The 21507-nt window shown below is 36.9% G+C and overlaps 5 protein-coding genes across 7 annotated transcripts; 3 read left to right on the top strand and 2 right to left on the bottom strand.

The window, feature by feature from the left end:
* The first annotated feature begins 2067 nt into the window (after window positions 1-2067).
* Window positions 2068-4267, top strand: LOC143912449 (U3 small nucleolar ribonucleoprotein IMP4). 2 transcript variants are annotated; one of them, XM_077431736.1, is made up of 5 exons: window positions 2068-3067; window positions 3183-3345; window positions 3425-3557; window positions 3634-3894; window positions 3968-4267. In XM_077431736.1, the coding sequence occupies exons 1-5, from the start codon at window positions 2881-2883 to the stop codon at window positions 4160-4162; spliced, it is 939 nt and encodes a 312-aa protein (XP_077287862.1). In that variant the 5' UTR covers window positions 2068-2880; the 3' UTR covers window positions 4163-4267. The 2 variants fall into 2 exon arrangements, with proteins under 2 accessions (XP_077287862.1, XP_077287863.1); XM_077431737.1 differs by having other exon boundaries at window positions 2810-3067; window positions 3222-3345; window positions 3968-4168.
* On the bottom strand, window positions 4205-5771 carry tex (THO complex 3 homolog tex). The gene is made up of 6 exons (XM_077431735.1): window positions 5451-5771; window positions 5221-5342; window positions 4910-5149; window positions 4679-4840; window positions 4503-4603; window positions 4205-4423 (listed from the first exon to the last, which is right to left on the bottom strand). Exons 1-6 carry the CDS (start codon window positions 5655-5657, stop codon window positions 4266-4268), a joined length of 990 nt encoding a protein of 329 aa, XP_077287861.1. The 5' UTR covers window positions 5658-5771; the 3' UTR covers window positions 4205-4265.
* A 2027-nt stretch (window positions 5772-7798) lies between these two features.
* Window positions 7799-11502, top strand: LOC143912451 (neuralized-like protein 2). Of its 2 annotated transcripts, none has more exons than XM_077431739.1 (3): window positions 7799-8340; window positions 8424-8747; window positions 8836-11502. In XM_077431739.1, the coding sequence occupies exons 1-3, from the start codon at window positions 7980-7982 to the stop codon at window positions 8946-8948; spliced, it is 798 nt and encodes a 265-aa protein (XP_077287865.1). In that variant the 5' UTR covers window positions 7799-7979; the 3' UTR covers window positions 8949-11502. The 2 variants fall into 2 exon arrangements, with proteins under 2 accessions (XP_077287865.1, XP_077287867.1); XM_077431741.1 differs by having other exon boundaries at window positions 7967-8344; window positions 8461-8747; window positions 8836-10505.
* An 823-nt stretch (window positions 11503-12325) lies between these two features.
* On the top strand, window positions 12326-14508 carry LOC143912446 (retinol dehydrogenase 14-like). Its single transcript, XM_077431734.1, has 5 exons — window positions 12326-12715; window positions 12894-13129; window positions 13212-13466; window positions 13540-13612; window positions 13688-14508. The coding sequence occupies exons 1-5, from the start codon at window positions 12425-12427 to the stop codon at window positions 13865-13867; spliced, it is 1035 nt and encodes a 344-aa protein (XP_077287860.1). The 5' UTR covers window positions 12326-12424; the 3' UTR covers window positions 13868-14508.
* Mps1 (dual specificity protein kinase monopolar spindle 1) lies at window positions 14074-20255 on the bottom strand. Its single transcript, XM_077431727.1, has 7 exons — window positions 19755-20255; window positions 17163-18277; window positions 16947-17092; window positions 16699-16868; window positions 15287-15480; window positions 15057-15207; window positions 14074-14972 (listed from the first exon to the last, which is right to left on the bottom strand). Exons 1-7 carry the CDS (start codon window positions 20164-20166, stop codon window positions 14740-14742), a joined length of 2421 nt encoding a protein of 806 aa, XP_077287853.1. The 5' UTR covers window positions 20167-20255; the 3' UTR covers window positions 14074-14739.
* Window positions 20256-21507: the final 1252 nt, after the last annotated feature.

Genomic DNA, 21507 nt, shown 5'->3' with positions numbered 1-21507 from the left:
CTGAATCTAGGCGCGCTGTGGTCAGAGGGCGGCAGGGCAAGGGCGGGGGCGGGGGCGGCTCAAGCGTAGCGCACGACACGACCGGCGCATCGGCCCGAGTGGCCGCTTTCGAAAGTGCCGCCAACTCCCGCCCAATTGTCGCACCGCGCGCTCCCTCAAATCCTCGCCACGCTTCGCAAATACTATATGAAAATACATGTTCCGAACTCTTATTGGTTTCTGATCAGAACGGCTGGATTACTGAAATGTGTTTGCACTTTGCCGGCAGACGGTTCCGAAGGTAAACATTGAAAGTATAAGTATACTTTTAAAAGATGATTCACAAGAACTAAACTGCATACACAAATGATTTGGGAGAAAAAAAAAGGGATAATATTTTTTGCACGACTGTAAAATAAACTACACGACCTATGTCAAATTAACATCCCTAAAATAGCTCGCACGACCCAATCGGGGTCCGCCCAGCAAATCAAACGTCAAATAGGTTGCCAGTAACAAAAATAAAATTTAGCGTGTCAGTGAAATCATAACCAGTTACATTTTCACTTGGTATAATTCAGTGAAATCATATCCAATTACATTTTAACTGGCCTCTTATCAGTGAAATTATAATTTTTGACAGTTGGGTGATAGCGCGTCGCCCACTCTTGTCCATTCCCACTCTCTTCATGGTCCACTATCTTTTTCGATTTGGCTTTTTTTTAAGCCGGATGCGGATGCAAACACATCGTAATATCTTAGCAGCCAACACTTATTTATTTAAGGTTAGGTTAAGTTAGGGTTGGCTTTATTCATTTGAATTAAATTTTTGTAATTGGCAATGCATTTGACGTTTGATTTGCCGGGTGGACCCCGATTAGGTCGTGCGAGCTATTTAAGAGAGGGGCACTCTTTGCAGGGCGTTGTAGTCGTGATGGTAATATCGTGATAAATACCTAATTTGTTTGGAAATAGGGCTATTTTGGTACCTGAAATAAAATAAAAGTTCTATACAATATATTGCATTGTAACCGTTACTATTTCACTTGCCAATATAAATTTCAATGCTATATTTATTTTACATACATATATACCAGGAAGGCCTAACAGGTAAACCCCAATGCGCCTTCCTGGCTAATTAGAAACAATGCACCATTTTTATTACATAAGTCGCTGAATTACGGGACACTGAAAACCTCGAAATTAACAAGAAATCTATGAATTTTGTACATAAATCATACTCAAATAGTGGTGACATACTGGGTAGGATGAGATTTTAGCCAATTTAATGGAGAAACCGTTTCAACGATAAAATCATAAAAATTGGCAAACTCTGATAGAAAACGATCGACTTGGAGTCACAAATATCCAAGTCTGACCAGCAGCATTACAGATAATATACTCGGAATAATTTTTTTTCAATCGAGGTCAAGTCACAAGATCGAACCCCGCGACCTCTTGGCGCTAGACAAAAGTCCAACCACCGAGCCATGCTGCTGACTATTATATAATTAACAATATATATGGCTAAATTTATAATTAACAATATTCAAGTTATCTCCAAAATAAAGATAAACGCTAGATACATAACATTCTGCCGATTCTTCGTATATAAACAAGTTAAGCCAGCTATTTTCTTTCAAAATTTATAATATTGTGATGTGAAACTTGAGACAGAGTATCCACTGTCTAAGTGCATTCGTGGGCGAACAATAGATTCAGTTATGCCCGGATTCAGTGGCGTAACTAAGAAAATTGGGTCTGCATGTAAATGTTAGAAAAAGGCCACATTAGTATTTTTTTTATTAAAATTAAATTGGTAATTATCCCACATTATTTAAGTATTTTTTTCCTCGCCTTCAAAGTCGCAAATTATGCAATTATATATTTCAAAGACATTTTATTTTAACATCGTTTTTATCGATAATTACAGACAATTATTATTACTGTACCATTACGGAAAACTATTGAATGTCGTGAGAAAGAAAACAGATGGGTAAAAAAATTCGACACGCAATGTGTTGCGTATCAAATTTGGAGCATAAAATTTTAAATAGTGTTTCCTATTAGTCATGTGAATAATTTTAAGAAGGCTTTCAAGATTTTTATTTGAAAAATATCTAGTATTTTTATTTGAAAACCTTTTGGGCCCCTCAATCGAAAAGTACTCATTTGACAAATATTAGGTTTCATCAATTTGGCCTAAACACGACTCCACGGCTTCGACAGACCTACATTTTATCAACTTATTGGCTACGTCCACACTACCGATATTTGCGAATTTTTCCATAACCAGTTCTTAAATAGCAACCACAGGTTGCAATATGGGAACTGGATATGGAAAATTCGAGAATATCGGGTGTAGATATCGGTAGTGTGGACGAAGCCATTCGATTCGGTTCATCCGCATTTTAAATTGTGACCTGCCTAAAATAATCAGATGATGGGTTTTGGCCAGAAACGAACGAAATTTGATTCTGGTAATTTTGTTGATTTATCTACAGGCTTACATATTCAAAATAGTTCGGTGATTATTCCGCATAAAGTGATCTTGCACTCGATTGCCAAATATTTCGTATTGACTATCCAGCTGTAGGTAAAAAAAACACAACCATTTTGTACGACGTGAAAAAATATTTTAAATCAATAATACAATTTTCAAACAATGAAATTTAGGGGGGGGGGGCGATTGATCCCATCGCCCTCCCCCCTCTGGATCCGTTCTTGGAAAGTAGAATAAAAAATAATGTGTTTTGACACTGGTTATGATATAGAGTGTTATGGCCAACTTTGTAATGACTAATTTTCCACGTGGTGTTTGACAGTTGTGGCTTATTTACGACGCTGAATTGTAGTGTTCACATATTTGATATTGTGTGATATTTTCTAACATATTTCACGATGTTGAGGCGACAGGCACGTTTGCGAAAAGAGTATCTGTACAGAAAAACTGTAGAGGATAAATTTAAAAACATACAAGCGAAGAAAGATAAACTTAAAAGGAGCTTAGAAGAAAACATTCCAATTCACGGTGATCTGCGGAAAAGAGCCCTTGCTCTCCAAGAGAAAATAGAATGGGAGGATGAAGGTTTGACATTTACGATTTCATCAACATTGTTTATATTCAATAGTTTGCGGTCACACGGTGAATACTCAAACCCCATTGCAGTCTATTGAAGACACCTTATTATTATTATTTATAGGACCAGAGAAAGCCGCTATTATTGGAGGCCCTAGTGGAGGAGCAAACACTTTGAATTCTCAAGATGATGAATACAGATACGCAGGAGTGCAGGATCCAAAAATTATGATAACCACCTCAAGAGAACCTAGTTCACGATTAAAAATGTTTGCCAAAGAACTTCGGTGATTACCATTATTATTTAATCAATACACAAGTGATAGTTAAATTATCTTCATATGTATTAATATATGAAAATTTCAGATTAATTTTTCCCAATTCTCAAAGAATGAATAGGGGTAAATACGAAATGAAACAACTCATTCATGCCTGCAGAGCAAACGATGTCACCGACTTTATAGTCATACATGAGCACAGAGGAATCCCATCAAGCCTCGTTAGTCTTCATTGTTATATTTAAATTGATATATTTTTCCAAATCGATCACTGATTTATTTTTTGTGTATTTTTAGATCATCTGTCACTTGCCTTATGGACCCACAGCATTCTTTCAGATGTCTGACGTTATCATGAGACATGATGTACCTGACATGGCCCCAATGTCAGAGCAATATCCACATCTCATATTCCATAATTTCAAGACCAGCCTCGGTCTGCGAACCGCCAATATACTCAAATATTTATTCCCTGTGCCAAAAGAGGACTCGAGGAGGGTTATAACTTTCGCAAACCACGATGACTACATATGTTTCAGACATCACACCTATAAAAAGGTAGTTCTTTTGACTACCTACCCATAGTGATTTTTCTTTTAAATATATTTTAATCATAATTTTTGTACTCCAGGTTGATAAAAACATTGAATTGATGGAAGTCGGACCTCGTTTTCAATTGAAATTGTATGAAGTACGACTCGGCACACTAGACGCTCTGGAAGCGGCTGATACTGAATGGGTATTACGTCCATATATGAACACTTCAGTAAAAAGACGCTTCTTAAGCCAGGATGATGGATGGCAGTTAGAAGATGACATAAATTAATTTTTTTAAATAAAATAATAAAAAAAACCTTTGTTTAATTTTGAAACAACATTTTATTAGCACATATAAAAATAATTAAATTATATTCTAAATTAGATCCTCCTCAATTTGTACTGAATCCCCAAACTTTCAAGCTCCCAGCATCTCGTTTTCTTTCATTTGCTTCTTTATCATCGCATGCATAAGCCAGAAGGTAAAGTGAAGGGTGCCAAGCGACGGTGAATGTAGCAGCTTGAACCGGTATATCGGCAATTTTTTGACCTATAATAGATTGAATATGTATTTCAAATAAAATATCAAACAAAAATTACACATATTGCTTAAAGATGATATAATTTACCTGTTTCTGTATCGCCAATGTCTATGATAAGATCTTCACTTGCTGAGGCGAGAAGTCTGCCATCAAAACTAAATGACAAAGTCCGAACAGGCCAGTCCAATCTAAAATAACAATAAACGTTATTTTTGTTATGTTCTAACGAATTGATAGAAGATTTGCATATTATTCTTAGCAACCTGGAGAATACTCGTAAGCAAGCAAGTTCGTTAACGTCCCATAAGGAGACTAGTGCATCAGCTGAACCTGTGGCAAAATATCTTCCAGTGGGGTCATGTTCTATACATATACAAGTAGCAGGATGTGCTTTTAATATAGTTTGTAGTTCAAGAGAAGGATAACTGAAAAAAAATAACATTTTATAATTCGGTTCATTTTATGTAGGTAGGTAACGGGCTAAAAAAAGTTACCTTAAAATATGTATACATCCTTGACCATTAGTGAGGAAGAATAGGTCTGATGTGTTATTCCATGAAATCTCATTGACTTCAAAATTTGACTGTTCTTCAGCAATTATTTTATGTGTTTTAGTATCGATGAATGAAACGAGATCTTCCTTATTGCCAACAGCTATAGTATTGCCGTCTGGTGACCAAGCAATGTTTATATTCTCGCCTTTTGTATTAATCGTCGCTGCACATTTTTGAGACCTGAAATATATGTACGGTTAATATATAAACTTGTTTAAGCTTTTTTCATAGATGTCTCGTTTATGAGTTACCTGGCATCCCAAATCCTCACAGTTTTGTCTCCACTGGCCGTACTCAATAAATCTGGATGAGATGCATGCCAACACAATTGATCTACAGACCCAGTGTGCCCTTTAAAAAGGTGCTCATTACTCTGAAATAAATAAAAAAAATCAGCAAAAGTCACGATAGAACTACAAACTCAATATGCGTAACTTTTTAGTAAAGAAAAACAATGAATAATTTCAAAAGAAAGAGTTACCAGTCTGGCACGCTCCAATGCGAAAATGGCAACGGATTTGTCGAAGGATCCAGAAGCCAGACGACGACCATCGCAAGCCCATCCCACGGAGTGAACTTTCGAAGTGTGGCCGGTCAGCTCGCGGACTCCGCTGTGACACGAAAAATGTGTTCTCAATTCTGCTACACTGAGAGGGGAAGATGTTCCACCACTACGAGATTCACGCATCGTTAATTGTGTTGGATAATTGATGAATGCAATTAAACTCCATGTACAATACCACACTCTTATTGATAACTAATGCCGGTACAATTGACGTTTGTCTAAACCGATTTATTTACTACCATGTCTAATAACAACAGTACATGTATTGATCCACGGAATTCAATAATTCTCTGCTTGGATATTACTTCATTTTGTTCGTTGTTGCATTTTAACAATGTTAAAAATTCAATCGATCATATATTTACATTTGGAGACGATCAATTTTGTTAAAACTTCGTCGCCAAGTAAATACATATACGTAGAGTAAATTTCAAATGATATACATAATTGTTAGTTATTTGGATTAAAATAACAAGTCAATATTAATTGATTTTTATAGTGGGGACACTGCGGCAAGTTTGGATCTAGGCTGCCATTGTGCGTGTGCCATGCTGCTTCCTTTCGCCCGTCACATAAAATACTCATGCATTAAACCACCCCGTAATTTTATTTCGTTACCTTCATAATATGTTACTAAGTATATTAAATAGTGAACAAGAGCACCATTGACAGAGTTTTACCTTATCTATTTATATAGTTTTAGCCGTAATGGCTACGTCCACACTACCGATATCTACACTCGATATTCTCGAATTTTTCATATCTAGTTCCCATATTGCAACTTGTGGTTGCTATTTACGAACTGGTTATGGAAAAATTTGCAAATATTGGGTGTATATATCGGTAGTGTGGACGTAGCCAATAGCGTTAACGTGCACAGCGATTGTAGTGTTTCAGCTGTAATGCCTACTCTCCACTTTGGAATCGAGACAAAATAAAAGGTATGCACACATATATGTGAGCATCTTTATGTGTATTAAGTTTGAGTCACAGAGTTGGCCCAACAATAATATTCACATCATCTCTAATTTAAAACTAATGCAGCTTTTAGTGTTTTTTATTTGAGAATATGTATGTTTTTCTTATAAAAAAAATTGCAAAAGCCTTTGTAGTATTTTTGTAGGAAAAACATCATAACGTGAGTGTGCGATTAAATAAACTATCAGTGGCAAATAAATGGCAACAAATGAAATGGCCAGAATTTTAATCAATTTTGGTAGGTACATAAATCAGTTTTCGGCAAGTATTTTAATATAAAATGGTCAGTATTATATTATTAAATGTCAATATAAATAACAAATGGACAGTATAAAAATCCGACGTATATTCACTAGAACAAATAGCAATGCCTGTTTGATAGAATTGTCTATCAAGATCGTACCAATCAAAAAGTGATACTGGCCATTCATCAAAATAAAACTTACCATTTAAAATTAATACTAACTGTAAGATCGCCAATTTAGTAGTCGGCGGTCATCAGTGTAAAACAGGGGTCACCAGTGTAAGACAGGGAAGGTATGTTGACCGTATCCCGGTCTAACGAAACACGTGTTGTGTAGTTTGAAAGAGGATCGTTTATTTGCGTTCAATTGGTACAATGGTTATTGTATGTACGAAGAGGTTTCTTCGGAGATGTGATCTAGTTGAATTCTAGAGGCTCACTCTGCCGGTGGAGGTTGCTGCGTTGCTTTATAAACGTTTTGGGTTGAAGTGTGTCGTGTGCACATATTTTGTTCTTGGTACTCGCGCTGCCCTAGTTATGCTGCGAGCGTGGTTTTATGGGTTCATACGCCTGGACGTAGTTCGTGGTTTTTATGGGTTCAGTGTGTTCTTCCTTTGTTTCCCAGATACGTGTATAGAAACACGTGTCGACCTTTTGACGAGGCGAGCGTGTGCCATGCGTTAATGACTTTCCTGGATATGTGTCGCGGTGACCTGATGAGATCATTTCAGTTGTACTATATGCCTACATAACCATTAAATATAAATAAAAAGCACTTGTATACTGACATTTTGGTTCGGTGATTACTGGTCACAAATTACTCGTCACAAAGTCACTAAAATCTCTAAAACGGAACATCTGGCAGCCGAAAAGTCCATCATACTAACGATAACTATCATAGTAACGAGAACTTGAGTGCTGAATATTGTGTATTCGCGATTTTCATGGCAAAAATTGTCTTTGTGACCATCCCAATGTGACGAATAGTCCAATTACCTGACATTTTATATTAAAATACTGTCAAAAATAGACTAAAATTGACAGGCCGAGAGCGGGGTCGTTGTGGCCAAGAGTGTTGTCAGTGAAGTGCGGTTGCGAGCAATGCGCGTCAGTGGAGTCTGATGAGATCCGGAGAAACGGAAACCGGGAGAGGGAGCGCGAGCGCGTTTCGGGAGAGGGAAGGATAGGAAGAGGGAAGAGGGAAGAGGGGAGGGGCAGCCGGCATGCTCTCCCGCTTCCACCCCTCTCATGGCTCCAACATCGTGTTGCGCGAAAACAACACGGTGGCGTTCCGCAAGGCGAGTTTCGCGAATGCGCTCACTTTCAGCGAGAAGCCGCTGCTTCCGGGCGAGATCTTCCTGGTGGAGATCGAGGCGAACGAGCGCGGCTGGTCGGGCTACATGCGCCTCGGCCTGACTCTGCTCGACCCTCAAACCGCGGCTGCCGGCGCTCCCCTGCCCCAGTACGCGCTTCCCGACCTCGCCTCCATGGGCACCAGCTGGATCTTCCCCATCTCCAAGACCCAGAACAGCGTCGTGCTGGAGGCTCGTGGCTGCTCCTCGATCCAGCCCATCGGATCGATCGGTCGGTATTTACTTCAACTAATTGACGATGCAAATTGCACAATAGATTGTTTACAACTAATGACATGCCTTCGACGATTTTAGGTGCGGGTGCAAACACGGGTAGTAATGTTTACGGTAGAGCTGTGCGCACACCTAGAGGCCCCGTATCTCGTCTAGTGCTACGGCCAGCCGGTCTTCCGCACGAGCTGTTGCCGACGGAAGCTGGCTCTCGCATTGGCGTCTTCTTCCTACCGCTTATCAAATTGTCACAGGACGAACCTGACCTCGCCGAAATGCACTTCATCATTAACGGCGAAGATCAGGGTCCGTGTACCAGGGACATACCGTACAAACGAGGACCGTTGCACGCTGTCGTCGACGTCTATGGAACAACAAAGCAAGTTAAAATCGTTCAGCTGTATGGAGGTATACTTTAATTACATACATATATATATTTTTTTTTAAAAAACTTTATATTTAAGACATTAATCGATTGTTTTTATTATATTTTCAGTAAAATCGCTTCAGAATGTATGTCGGGATGCGATATTACAATATGTAAAACTTCAATCTGTGAAATCGCTGCCGTTACCCAAGTGTTTAAAAGACTATTTGCTGCAAGTGTAAATTTTATGTATATACGACTGCGATATGATATGTATATATCTTATATGAAATTGAACTCTTAACATATTTTCAATCTGCGTGATTGACGGTTTCAATGTAACCGTATTCTAGGTGCATTCCTGAAAGTGAATCCAATAAGTTTTATGTTTGATAGTTAAAAATTGTCTACTTTGTTTTTTTTTACTGTTGGTGTTACGTACTTGATTTTACATACAAATGTTTGCCGGCTTTCGTCGTTTCAAATTGAATCAATCGAATATCAAAATTATGTTTTGAATACTTTTATATAAATTGAAAAGTTGCATTATTTATTTTGTTCACTCGTAGGCAAATCTTTCATCTCATTCTATTGGTTATATTTGTAACGTGTTCTTGTATGTGAGTTTTTTAACAAGTGTATAGTCGTGCTCGCTTACATGACATTATTGTGGATAGCGATAGGTTTATGTTACGCTTTGTACTATGCGAATTTTTTAAGCTCATTTACGGTCAACATAAGAGGTTGAAAAGTTTTTAAATTGAGCAAAATTATAGGAAAACATTGTATTCATTCGAGTATACTAAAATCTTCATTCCATATTTTGCATTTGTAGTTTATTTTTCTTATTCAGCCGTAGTAAAATGTTTGTAAAGCGAGTGATAATTTTGTTAGTGATAAACATTTATTTTGACCTGGTCGATGTTTGCAGTTGATTTTGTCGACTCGAGTGAGCACTGACTTATATTATTACTTTGCTTAGAAATGTATGATATGTGTTCTTTACATCGATGGCTAATTTATTACTATTTTTATAATACTATTAATATTACTTGTGATATGTTTTTATGATGTTTTTCAGTTTTCTGTACTTTTATATTTGTTTTGCATGATACGATTACTATACACGTGGAAAAAATATCGTTATTAGAAGTAAAAGTAGACGAATGATGTAAATATAATTAAAATTATATATCCGTAACTATAGGAAAAATTGAATATTTGTTTTAATGTAAAAAAAATAATATATTAGCTTTTTCAGTCTAATTCTGTAGCCAATCTGTGTGACATACGTAAATTGATTATAAATATCAGACAATTGGATGAATGCAAAAATTCTTCCTAGCAATTGATTCTTGTTAAATCTTCAGTCTGTAATTATTTTGATTATATTATTAATTATTCTCACTGTATAACAGTTGTAAAATAAATGTGATATGTAAAAATTTGCAATTTTTTTCTTTATCAAGATGTAATACATGAAATTTTGTGATTTTCAGCAAATTTCTCACAACCGAACTGCACTGGTATGTATCTTTATGCACAAAGTTTATGTCACGGACAGTGGCGTGCCGTGTAAATCTCTATGTTTTTATCGCACAGCCTGACTTACGTGTGCGCGAGCAGGATACAAGGGGAATATGTATGATGTCACCTAGTCCCTTTGTATCCTGCTTGCGCACACGTAAGTAGAGCTGTACGACAAAATTAGGAAGATTTTCATGGAGTTGGTCCAACGTCAAGAGCTGGCATTATATGTAGAAGTCCAGTTAGATGATAATAAAACTGTACCTCCACTCTTCACCCATCTTTGTTGATCGTTTAGAAGTGACGATTTTAATACTGATTTATTTAATCAATTAAATCCTTAGGGCCTGATGGATTGATGACTATCCAAGAAGATTTTTCTTTCTTGATTTTAAACAATTAATGTTGATTATTCAACCGATTAAAATAAGTTCAGAAGGCGCACGTTCAATTAACTCTACAGTGCATGGTGATTCATATATGAACCGCACTGTATTTTTGCATATAACTTTTTGTGACAGATTTTTTTACCTGAATTCATGGTAATTCCATTGTGAACCATCCATTCGCCAGATGTTAAATCATAAAAATTATTCCTAAGGATTTTTTTAACCATTTTGTGACGATCTTTCGACTGGTGAACACGATTAGTGACTTTGTGCTACTTTGCAAAGAAATAACTTCCTTTACGTCTTCAAGGTATGTCCAAATTTTTTTTATTGTATTGTATATATCCTAGAGAATTATTTAGTGATGTTAGATTTTGAGTTGATTTGTTTTTATTTCTCTTATACCTCAAATACTGGATGATTCATATATGAATCAGGTATAATTCAACTTTTTATATATATATTTTTTTTTAATTTGAGTTGCCTTTCATATACAAAAATGGGCTTGAAAGAATAGATTTAGAATTAAAATTAGATAGTGATGCCTTATTTGACTCAAAAACATACCTGTCGGCAGTGATGACGAATTAGATAATTCGAGCGATGAATATTTTTATTGTTTCGGAGACATTGTTGGATAACACTGAGCAACAAAAAATCATGTTTTCGAGTTACCAGAGCGGATACTAACCAATCTTTACTAAATTTGACCCACTAAATTCGAATATGATAATGATTTTTGTTTGTTAGTGATCTAGTATTGTTGTGCTTAAAGTGAGAATTGGAATCAATAGTCACATGTTTTTTCTATTGATTGTGATTTTTTATTGTTTTCAAATACTTATAATCAATTGTCTATTAAACGTGCTATTTTGCGTTTATTTGGCCAGTTTTTTATTTCACCACGTTCATAAGGATTGGTTTTCTATTTTAATATTTGTTTTTTATCTAAACTGTCGTTCAGTTTCCGTGAGCGTACACCATATAACGTTGGTGCAAGCGAGACGTCCGCCACTAACATAAACATAACGAATGCATGATGATGATGCATATATGAATCAACCACTTTTTTTTTAAATAAAAAACAAAGTTTTGTTTTAATTTTTTTTAATAATAAATTAAAACATGATTTTTTTTATTATTTTTCCCATAATCTAAATACGATTTCACACTAGCCTATATTTTTTTATTTTTAAAAATAAAAAAATCATGCTCTGTAGGGTTAATATAATACAATAGATAATTATATGGTTTGGTAAATATTCCGCAAAAAGCGATCTCGTGCATGTCACTAAAATCTCGACTTTGGAACATCTGCAAAAAATCAAAAGCGAAATATTGTACTAACAAAAACTGTGTGCCAGATGTTCCGTGATAGAGATTTTAGTGACTTGCACAAAATCGCTTTTTGCAGAACAATTCGTATACCAATTATATGGTAATTGGATTATTAGTCACATTGCGATCGCCCAAAAGACAATTTTTGCCATGAAAATCGCGAATACGGAATATTTGGCAGTCGAATTCTTGTTAGTATGATAGTTATCGTTGATATGATGGACTTTCCGACTGCCATATTTTCTGTTATAGAGATTTTAGTGACTTGGGCGAGCGCTTTGTGCCCAATAATTAATCACTGAACCCATTTATATATATACCAGTCTATATATCGACATCTATAGCAAAATTTAAAAATGAACTTTCAGAACACAGTTGGCAGCAGTGGCACTCAGCTGTCAGTGCAGATGTCATTTGTGTAGTTTGAGGTTCGGAGTGTTTTCGGTGAGCGGAAATAAGTAAAGATGTGGCAGTGGTGGACTTGCGGCTTGGGGGCGACGGCGGCTGCCGTTCTGCTGGTGGGCGCGCGCTTGAGGCTGAGACGAATCTGGGGACGGGCAGCGCCTGGCACCAAGAAATCTCTCCGCGGAAAGACAGTGCTCGTGACGGGCGCCAACAGTGGCTTGGGACGAGCTGCCGTCCAAGAGCTGGTGGCTCGAGGAGCCAGAGTTATCCTGGCCTGTCGGGACATGGAAAGAGGCCGTGCAGCTGTACAGGACATACGGAAAAACTATAAACCCAATGGCGGAGAAATGGTATCATCTCACACGTCCTATCAGCATATTTCATCGATATTTACTATCATTTTCAGATTAATTCCAAATTGAACAATATGAGACTATATTTTTTGAACAATTCCAATTAATGGTACAAATCACATGGGTTATCTTCAACTTTGAGATAAATTGAGCCATTGTATTAAATTGTTTTCAGATTGTTATGCAGTTAGATTTGGCTTCGTTCGACTCCATTAAATCGTTTGTCGAAGTGATAAAAAATGGTTTTACTAAAATCGACATTCTTATCAACAACGCAGGAGTCTATTTGCCGATCAGTATGAACCAACAAACTAAAGATGGATTTGAAATGCATTTCGGAGTTAATCATTTGGGTCACTTCCTCTTGACTAATTTGCTTTTGGAATTGTTGAACAATGCCGCTCCGAGCAGGTCGGAGACTCTTCTCAATATAATCTGAATTAAATAACATATTTTCATCCAACTATTGTGAACGTCTTTTAATTTATTTCAGAGTTGTAATTGTATCTTCATTACTGCACGAAAGAGGCGAGATTGATTTTGACGATCTAAACATGACGAAGATATATGAAGCTGTCAAAAATAAGGATAAGACAGTTTTGAAGAAATATAAAAGACACGGTCCGGGCTATTGCAATTCCAAATTGATGAACGTTTATTTCGGCAGAGCTTTAGCGGAGAAGACGAAAAAGCAAGGAATTGATGTTTTCACTGTATGTCCTGGTTTCACCTACACTAGTCTATTCAGGTACATTTCATTACGTTTATGTTATAATATACATATGTACCTAATAGAATAGTAAAATGATTTGTTATTTTAGAAACTCGTTCCGTTGGTATCACTATTTCGTTATGGCTCCGTTTATATTCTTCTATATGAGAACTCCAAATGAGGTGATCATGCGTGAAAAGTATTATTTATGTGATATGAAGTTATTTGAAGATTTCTAATTACTTTTTTCTGTCTAGGGTGTCCAATCGATTATACACTGTGCGACTGACGCTTCATTAGAAGGTAAATCCGGTACGTTTTATAGGAATTGTCTTCCGTATAATTCCAAGATTCAATTTGACAAGGAAGTTCAAGAAAAATTATGGGCCGTCAGTGAAGCCCTCACCGAACCTACGTTAAAAGTTGAACAAAAATGAAAATAGTCGTTTTTTTTCTACCAAAGATGTTTTGAAACTAACTTTGTGATATACATACATTTTTTTTATACTTAGAGATAGTCGTTGAGGTGCATGTTTTATATATTTTCTAACATAAAATTTTATTATTTATTTATTATCTATATAGTTCAAGGCCATTTTAGTGGGTTAATAAATGTTGCACTTTTAGAAAATAATACAAGAGCATATATAAAATGATATAGTTGTATTTGCGATTTTTTTATGTAAATTTTTACAAAAGGCAGATTTTAAAAGGATTTATAATTTAAAAGGTACATATTTATTTTATACATTTGTTCATTCAAATCTATCAAGATTTATATTTTATACATATTGGAGTTAACATTAAATAGTTTTGAATAGCATTCTTTTCTAAAAATTTAAATAGGTGTGCATTTAGAAACAATAAAGACAAAAAGTACACAACCGTATTTAATTTAATCAACGTCTGAGCGATATTATTATTCATAAAAAGAAGTACATTCTGTGCTTACATATACATATATCATCACTAATATGATTCAAACCGATCATGGTATTTACATATTTATTTCGTCGAATTTAAGAATTTATCTAAATCAGAATAAAACAACTCTTAAATACATAATTAAAAAATACTGAAAATTTGTTATAAATATAAATTAACATTATAACGTCCATATAACCTAATTTAATTGCAACATCGGACGGTTATATACGACCATTTACTATTAACACATGTCAATTAATATATTTACACATTAATTATAAATAAACAATTACATACATACATACACACACACATATATATAAATATATACAATATGATTCGAGTACATACATATTTACAAACACAGTTCATATGCGGAAAATCAATTCCGAGCACCTTCGAAAACTTTAGCAACAATTTTCCACTCACTTTCCGTCAGCACTGATTTGATTTTGGCCATTATTGGCATCGGAATCTCTTCACTCTGTTCCGACGGCGATCTTGAACCGGGCGAGTGAATGTACGGCAGATTGATCAGATCTTGAACGCTCGGTCGTTTCTTCACATCGTAAGTGAGACACCACTGAAGAGCTTTCATCAAAACTTGTGGAACATCTAACGATAACAGACGATCATAATAATGACAAATAGTTTCTTGTGTTATTATTAACCAAAGCAATAAAAAAACGAATTGAATACCTTTAATCGAAGGATATTCAATCACTTGATTGGGATTTAAAAGAGCTGCTATTTTTCCATATACATTCGTCAAGTGACTGAAAGGTGTCCTTCCGTAGATCATACTATAAAGTATACATCCTAGAGACCACACGTCTGATTTGTACGATATCTAAAAAATATACATACATATATATATATAGATAAATTATACTTATGTATCGCTTGCATGTGTTAATAACACTGCATACCTTTGCTGTTGCATTTCCGCAGTTGTTAACCGCAATAGCTTCCGGACTTATGTAGTTGAACGTTCCCATCGTTGCATCTTTCATCACACTAGTCGCGTCCATGTTTAGTGACGACGCTATTCCAAAGTCTATCAATTTTAAACGGCCGTGAACAAGTAAAAAATTTGCCGGTTTCAGATCTGAATGAATTATGCCTGCAGATTTTGAAAATATATTATTATATTTTATCTTTCATTTATACCAGGAAGGCCTAACAGGTAACCCCAATGCGCCTTCCCCGCCCAGAAACATTTACATTTGATACAAATATTATTAGTATTATACAAAATACAATCAATTAATATCCACAGAGACATCTATGGTCAAATTTGTAAATTTGCAGCATTTTATACAATTCAGCGAAATTCGAGATTGCTGAAAACTCGAGATTTTGCGATAAAATGGGTACAGTTGCCAATTTGTTGGAAACGTTTCAATGAAAATCAGATAAATTGGCAAACTCTGATAGGAAACGATCGACCCAGAGTCACAAATCCAAGGTCTGGCCAGCAGAAACCAGTGGGATTTGAACCCGTGACCACTCTATTCATATGTTTGAGTTATATTTGATATGCATAGATAAATCATAAGGTTCAAATACAGATAGAAATTGCTTAAGATGAATGAATTAATATGAAATTTTTGTAAATTTCAATATTTAACCGTTTGCCCGCGGCCGTCTTCTATGGAAGCTTTGGGCGGCAAGTCTGTAGCGCGGCTGTCTTCCATAGAATTTCTGAACTTTGCACGGGATTTTGAGGCTTATATGCGCCTATTTCAACTGTTTTAAGGTTCAAAATTGGTTGAATATATTACTGAGTTGAATGCCATCTATTCAATTTGCTTAAAATGAATATATACCAGTCAAAAATTAGTTTTTTGTGGAACCATACTGTAACCTCGTTTATGTGACGTCACGTCTTCATACAATTATTATGAAGAATGATTATTTGACAATTAATCCAAAACTACGAGATATATTATGTATTGTATTGTTTAAAATAATACTTTATGTGTTAATTAACATATCTGGTTACTTGAGTAAATATTAAAATCTGTATTTAAGGTCGAAAACTCGATTGCCAAATTCGCGAAAAAGGTGCCGCGTACAGGGCTTGTTCGCTATATTTATTATACTATAACATTTGGACTATTTTGCGCTTTTAGAGAGGTGGATCTAAAAGATTGGACGGGTGATGGACAAGGGAGATACTTGAATGGATCTGAAAAGGATACGATCTTGGGTACCGAATTGAGGAAAATGCATGGACGAATGCAGTCCAGAATGAGGAAGAAAGGAAGTGCATTAGTGGGAATTGTGTCTACATAACAACAGGTGAATGGTCGATGGTGATGATGAAGTGTAGTTTTACCGTTCTGATGGATGTGATTAACGGCTGTTAGCATTTCCGTCCAATATCCGATGAGAATAGGAAACGGGAGCGATTTTTCTCGTATTCTGTATGATTTTAGCAGACTTGAAAGGTCCACGTCTCCCATTTCTAGCAGTACATAGAGTATTTTCTGCTGTTTGATGAACTCACTAAAATGTTCAATACAAAATTGTTTGAGAGTTGCAAAAACTAACGCACGTAAAATATTCATAAAAAATCATACTCACTAATTGTACATCGTGATAACCCTGTCGGAACCTTGCAGTTGTTTCAAGAGTTTAATTTCATTTACATAACTCTCTGCAATCGATTGATTGACTGATAAATTAACACACTTAACGGCGTACATCGAAGAATCTTCGGCATCCATCACCTATACAAATTAAATTGAATTAGAATTGTCAAAATTATATAAACTTCAATTCATTACGCGTTCCAAATACCTTAAGAACATCACTCGAACCTCCGCTGCCGAGTTTACCGAGAATAGTGTAGCATTTTCCTCTTATAAAGATAGTTTTGAACTGTTTCATCGTTTTAAATTCATCTTCTTGATTGTTACTGTGCAAAATATTATCCAATTGAGGCGAATTGTCTACATTGGAGTTAATATCAGCATCTTTCGTGACGGGAATCGACGGAGTGCAAGGGCGATTCTCCAGAGATAGATTTTCATTTAATTCTAATTTGGTGGGAAAATTTTGTACATCATTGGATTTGGCGTAAAAGTGAGGTTTATTATATTCTAAAGGCTTATTTAATATATCGGGACTGATGCTGTGCGGTTTTTGACGAGCTCTAACGTCCCTGTGAAGCAATTGAGCTTCCTGAGGCGGTGATATCGAATGATCGGGTGTCAGTTTGCTAATAGTTCTCGGGGCATCGTTCAAAAAGCTGGACGATTTCATCATGATATTTTCACGGATCGGAGTTTGGTATTTGTGCACTTTCAATTCAGACGGTTCCGCATTGTACTTGTTGGTCTTTCGTTGACTCGAAGACGAATCGATGGGGTGGTTATCAGTGCTCGTTTCAAATTGAAGTTTGTTTTGAAATTCCAAGTGTAGCGGAGAATTTTCTTTCTCCTCTAATGAAAATAGTTCACGACTGGACTCTTTATATATGGGTTTGTAATGTGAGCCGAATGTCGGTACGCGTTTGGTGGGAAATAGTGGTGTTCTCATTTTGTTGTTGCTCGGTGGTGCGTTTTGTGATGGTGTTTCGTATTTTTTTTCACTCGGAAGGAATTTGAACGGTGTTCCGTTGTTGTCTCTGCATTCTTTCAAGATGGAGTTCGAGGAGAAGTGTTCGCTGCGCGGGGTTGACGACTCGTAGTGTTGGTTCGGTCTCGTGTTTGTCGACACGTTGACTCTTTCCAGTGATACGTTTCCGAAGCTCTTGTCTTCGTTGTGTTTGTCATCGTAGGTTTGGCCGTTGTGAGAGTTCTTTGGAAAGGGCGCTGTAAAAACTATGTCCTGTTGAGAATGCTGCTCCGTTAGGTTGCAGTTCAAATTCGAGTACTTGGACGTTTGGTATTTATCGGGTGAAAAAAGTGGACCTGGAAAAATTCAATCATTTTCATAAGTACATTGAAAATACGCTTAGATGTACGGTATTATATAAATTCAGCACGTCGGTTTTAGAATTAGATATTATACATATCTAGTGTTGCGCCCGTTGATATTTCAGAAAAATAATTGATACATGCATTAAAATAAAGTTATATGTATAATAATAATAGCAAACAACAATTGTCGGCATCTGCATCGGGAATCGGAACTGAAATCAGAGCTATAATAGGAACCGGGAACTGAAACTGAAAGATGAATCTGGAACCAGAACTGAAATAGTAATTCGGAACTGGAACTGAAATAGGAATCGAGATCCGGAACTGAAAGAAGAATCCGGAAACTGTACTGAAATAGGAATAGTGATCCAGAAATGGACAAGTAATCCAGAACATTGAACTAAAATAGGAATCTGGAACTGTAATAGGAATCCGTAACTGGAACTGAAAGAGGAATGGGGAACCGGCATTGAAATAGTAACCGGAATCAATTCGAAATCGATGTAATAATTCTTGATAATTCTAAAATTTGTTATTTGAAATCTCCATACTTGTCGATGCACTCGTATATACATACAAACATACATCCCATCCGTTTTTATATATATTATTTTATTATATAGTAATATACAGAGAAATGTTATAATAAAAGGAGTGGCTTTTAGGCGTTATATTGTTGTCAAGTGACGATTTTCCACAGACATTTCAAAATAATTTTAGCATCAGTTGTATTTGATGCTTGGTGCTCGACGTATGTCCGATAAAAACTTCTGTGGACAAGTGCATCGTTAAAAATTGCACAATGCATTCAAAAACACACAATAAACAACACGGGATACAATTTAATAAGTAAATTGATCATTTAAGTAACATATTATTCAATTAACATCGTAGTTTGACAGTTTTTAAAAGTTTGACGGCGATCGCCCGCATTCTACATAACATTTCAGGGGTGGCGGCACCAGAGAAATGTAAAAATTATTTTTATATAAATTTAAAAACATTTCTCTTGGTGGCGCCGAATACGCAATTATATTCATAACCAATTGGTTAAGTTGAATCAATATAAACATCGTTCATTTTATATTATACATATTTTTGTTATTTAAGAGTTCCCAAGGACAGACAAATACAAAAAAAAAAAATGGATAAAATTATTTCGCCAAGTGAGAAAAGAAACGGATTGGCCACCAACACCACCATATACTTAAATTGTAAATAAATCTATATCAAAATAAAACTTTAATTTCTATAGTGAATATATGTGATGACCCTGATTGTATTCCGTGCGTTTTAGCCTAGAAACAATTTATTTATTCGTAATTCGTATAAAATTTCTCTGGTGTCTGGTAATATTTAGATACGATTCATTGTCGAAATGAATGGTAAGGAGTGCATACATGTACAGAGTTTGAATGTTGAGTTGAACAGCAAGTTGGTGGTGGATCGTATGGGAGCATAAAGTTACCTTTGATCGGGGTAGTTCGGCGCGTGGGAGTCTTCTTGGGAGTTTTGAATCGCATACGAAGCGGAGTGCTCTTCTTGCGACAGGAGCGCGGGGTGGCGGCTTTCAAGGGCACTCTGTAAGTGGGGCGACCGCTGCGGAAAGGGGCCGCCGCTTCGTTCCCAGGAGTGGAAGGGAACGTGCGGTTGTAGTTGTGGTTGTGGTTGTGGTTGTGGTTGGGGTTGTGGTTGGGGTTGGGGTTGGGGTTGGGGTTGGAGTTGTAGTCGGAGCTGTGGCCATGGCGATGGGGGCTGCCGCTCTCCGGGAAGGTGGCTTCGCTTGGCTCGGACGAAGGTGGTTGTGGTTGTGGTTGCGGCTGACCCAACTCCAGCTCCGGCAGGAGTTCGCACAATCGCAAGGGCCGAGCGCCGAACATGTCAGACGCCCATCTGCCAAACGGCGACCGTTGGCCGTATTACTTTCAAACGGCTTCCACTTTCCGCCACACGTGCGAGCGGCGCCACTGTCGACCGATCGCACTCCAGTCGCTTGCAATGCGGCCATGTCGTTGATGACAGATACACTCGATGTTTACGACAATCGCTCAAGTCGTTCATCAAAGTATAAGAAAGACGGCACAGCACGGTTGTTAGCTTCCTGGATTTTGAAACTAAAAAAAATAAAAGCTTTCAACTCGTTTCTTTAAGTCTAGAGACGAGTTCCAAATATAGTGAAAACAAATTAATATCAGGGCCTGCCACACTGAAAGGATATTTTGTTTTAAAATGGATATATTGGAACACGGGAGCTTATTAATTTTAGATTTTAGAACATGCCAAACGTTTTCTATTCACATTTTAGGACATTTCCTAATTTTACATTTTAGGACATGCCAAACCAGTGGCGTAGCGAAGGGGGGGGGGGGGTCCAGACCCCCTGGACCCCCCCCCAGTGCAGTCGGCAGCAAAATATCCCACTCTTGTACCATTTTTGGATAGTTTGTACCATTTTTGGATAGTTTTCTATCCCAAATCCATGACAGATTTTTAGGACGTAAAAACATATACTTGAAAATTTCCAATGTTTGCTTCCTGATGGAAAAAGCTCTCAACCATCAAGTGTTTTAAAAAATAAGATTGTAGGAATCTCGTCGTCGTCATCGTCATCGAAACATTCGAGAATATTCCGCAACAACAAACTACATTCCCGAAACCCAGACGACATGCACCTGCAGTCGTTATATTAAACTCAGGCGGAACGCCCCTACCAGTCGAGTGGAACCAAAACGGTCGAAACACGCCGCCACCATTAAAATACATCGAGCGGAAAGGCGCCAAGCATTCCAGAAAATTCGACGCCTCGACGAAAACAAAATTCCTCTCGTACGCGTCAATAACCACTTCCATCAAGCATTCCAGAAAATTCGACGCCTCGACGAAAACAAAATTCCTTTCGTACGCGTCAATAACCACTTCCACCAAGCATTCCAAAAACACTATAAAAGGAGGTACAACCCAAACAACGCCAGTCGACCCACAGCAGCAAGCGTCGACACACAGCAGCAGACCAGTCAACATACAGCTCCTGACCAGCCACCACTACACTACGCGGACTTGGAAGATCAACCAGCCGGACGAGCCAGCAACACACTGCCGTATCCAGAGACCTTCCGTACATAGCTGAATGCTGAGCCAGCGACACTCTACCATATCCAGAGACCGCTGAACGACATACTTTTGCCCACAAATACCATACCTTTGTACAACCATAGGCAAAC

This window comes from Arctopsyche grandis, chromosome 5 (assembly GCF_051622035.1).
Source record: "Arctopsyche grandis isolate Sample6627 chromosome 5, ASM5162203v2, whole genome shotgun sequence".
Classification (NCBI taxonomy): domain Eukaryota; kingdom Metazoa; phylum Arthropoda; class Insecta; order Trichoptera; family Hydropsychidae; genus Arctopsyche; species Arctopsyche grandis.
This window is presented reverse-complemented; position numbering and strand designations above follow the sequence as displayed.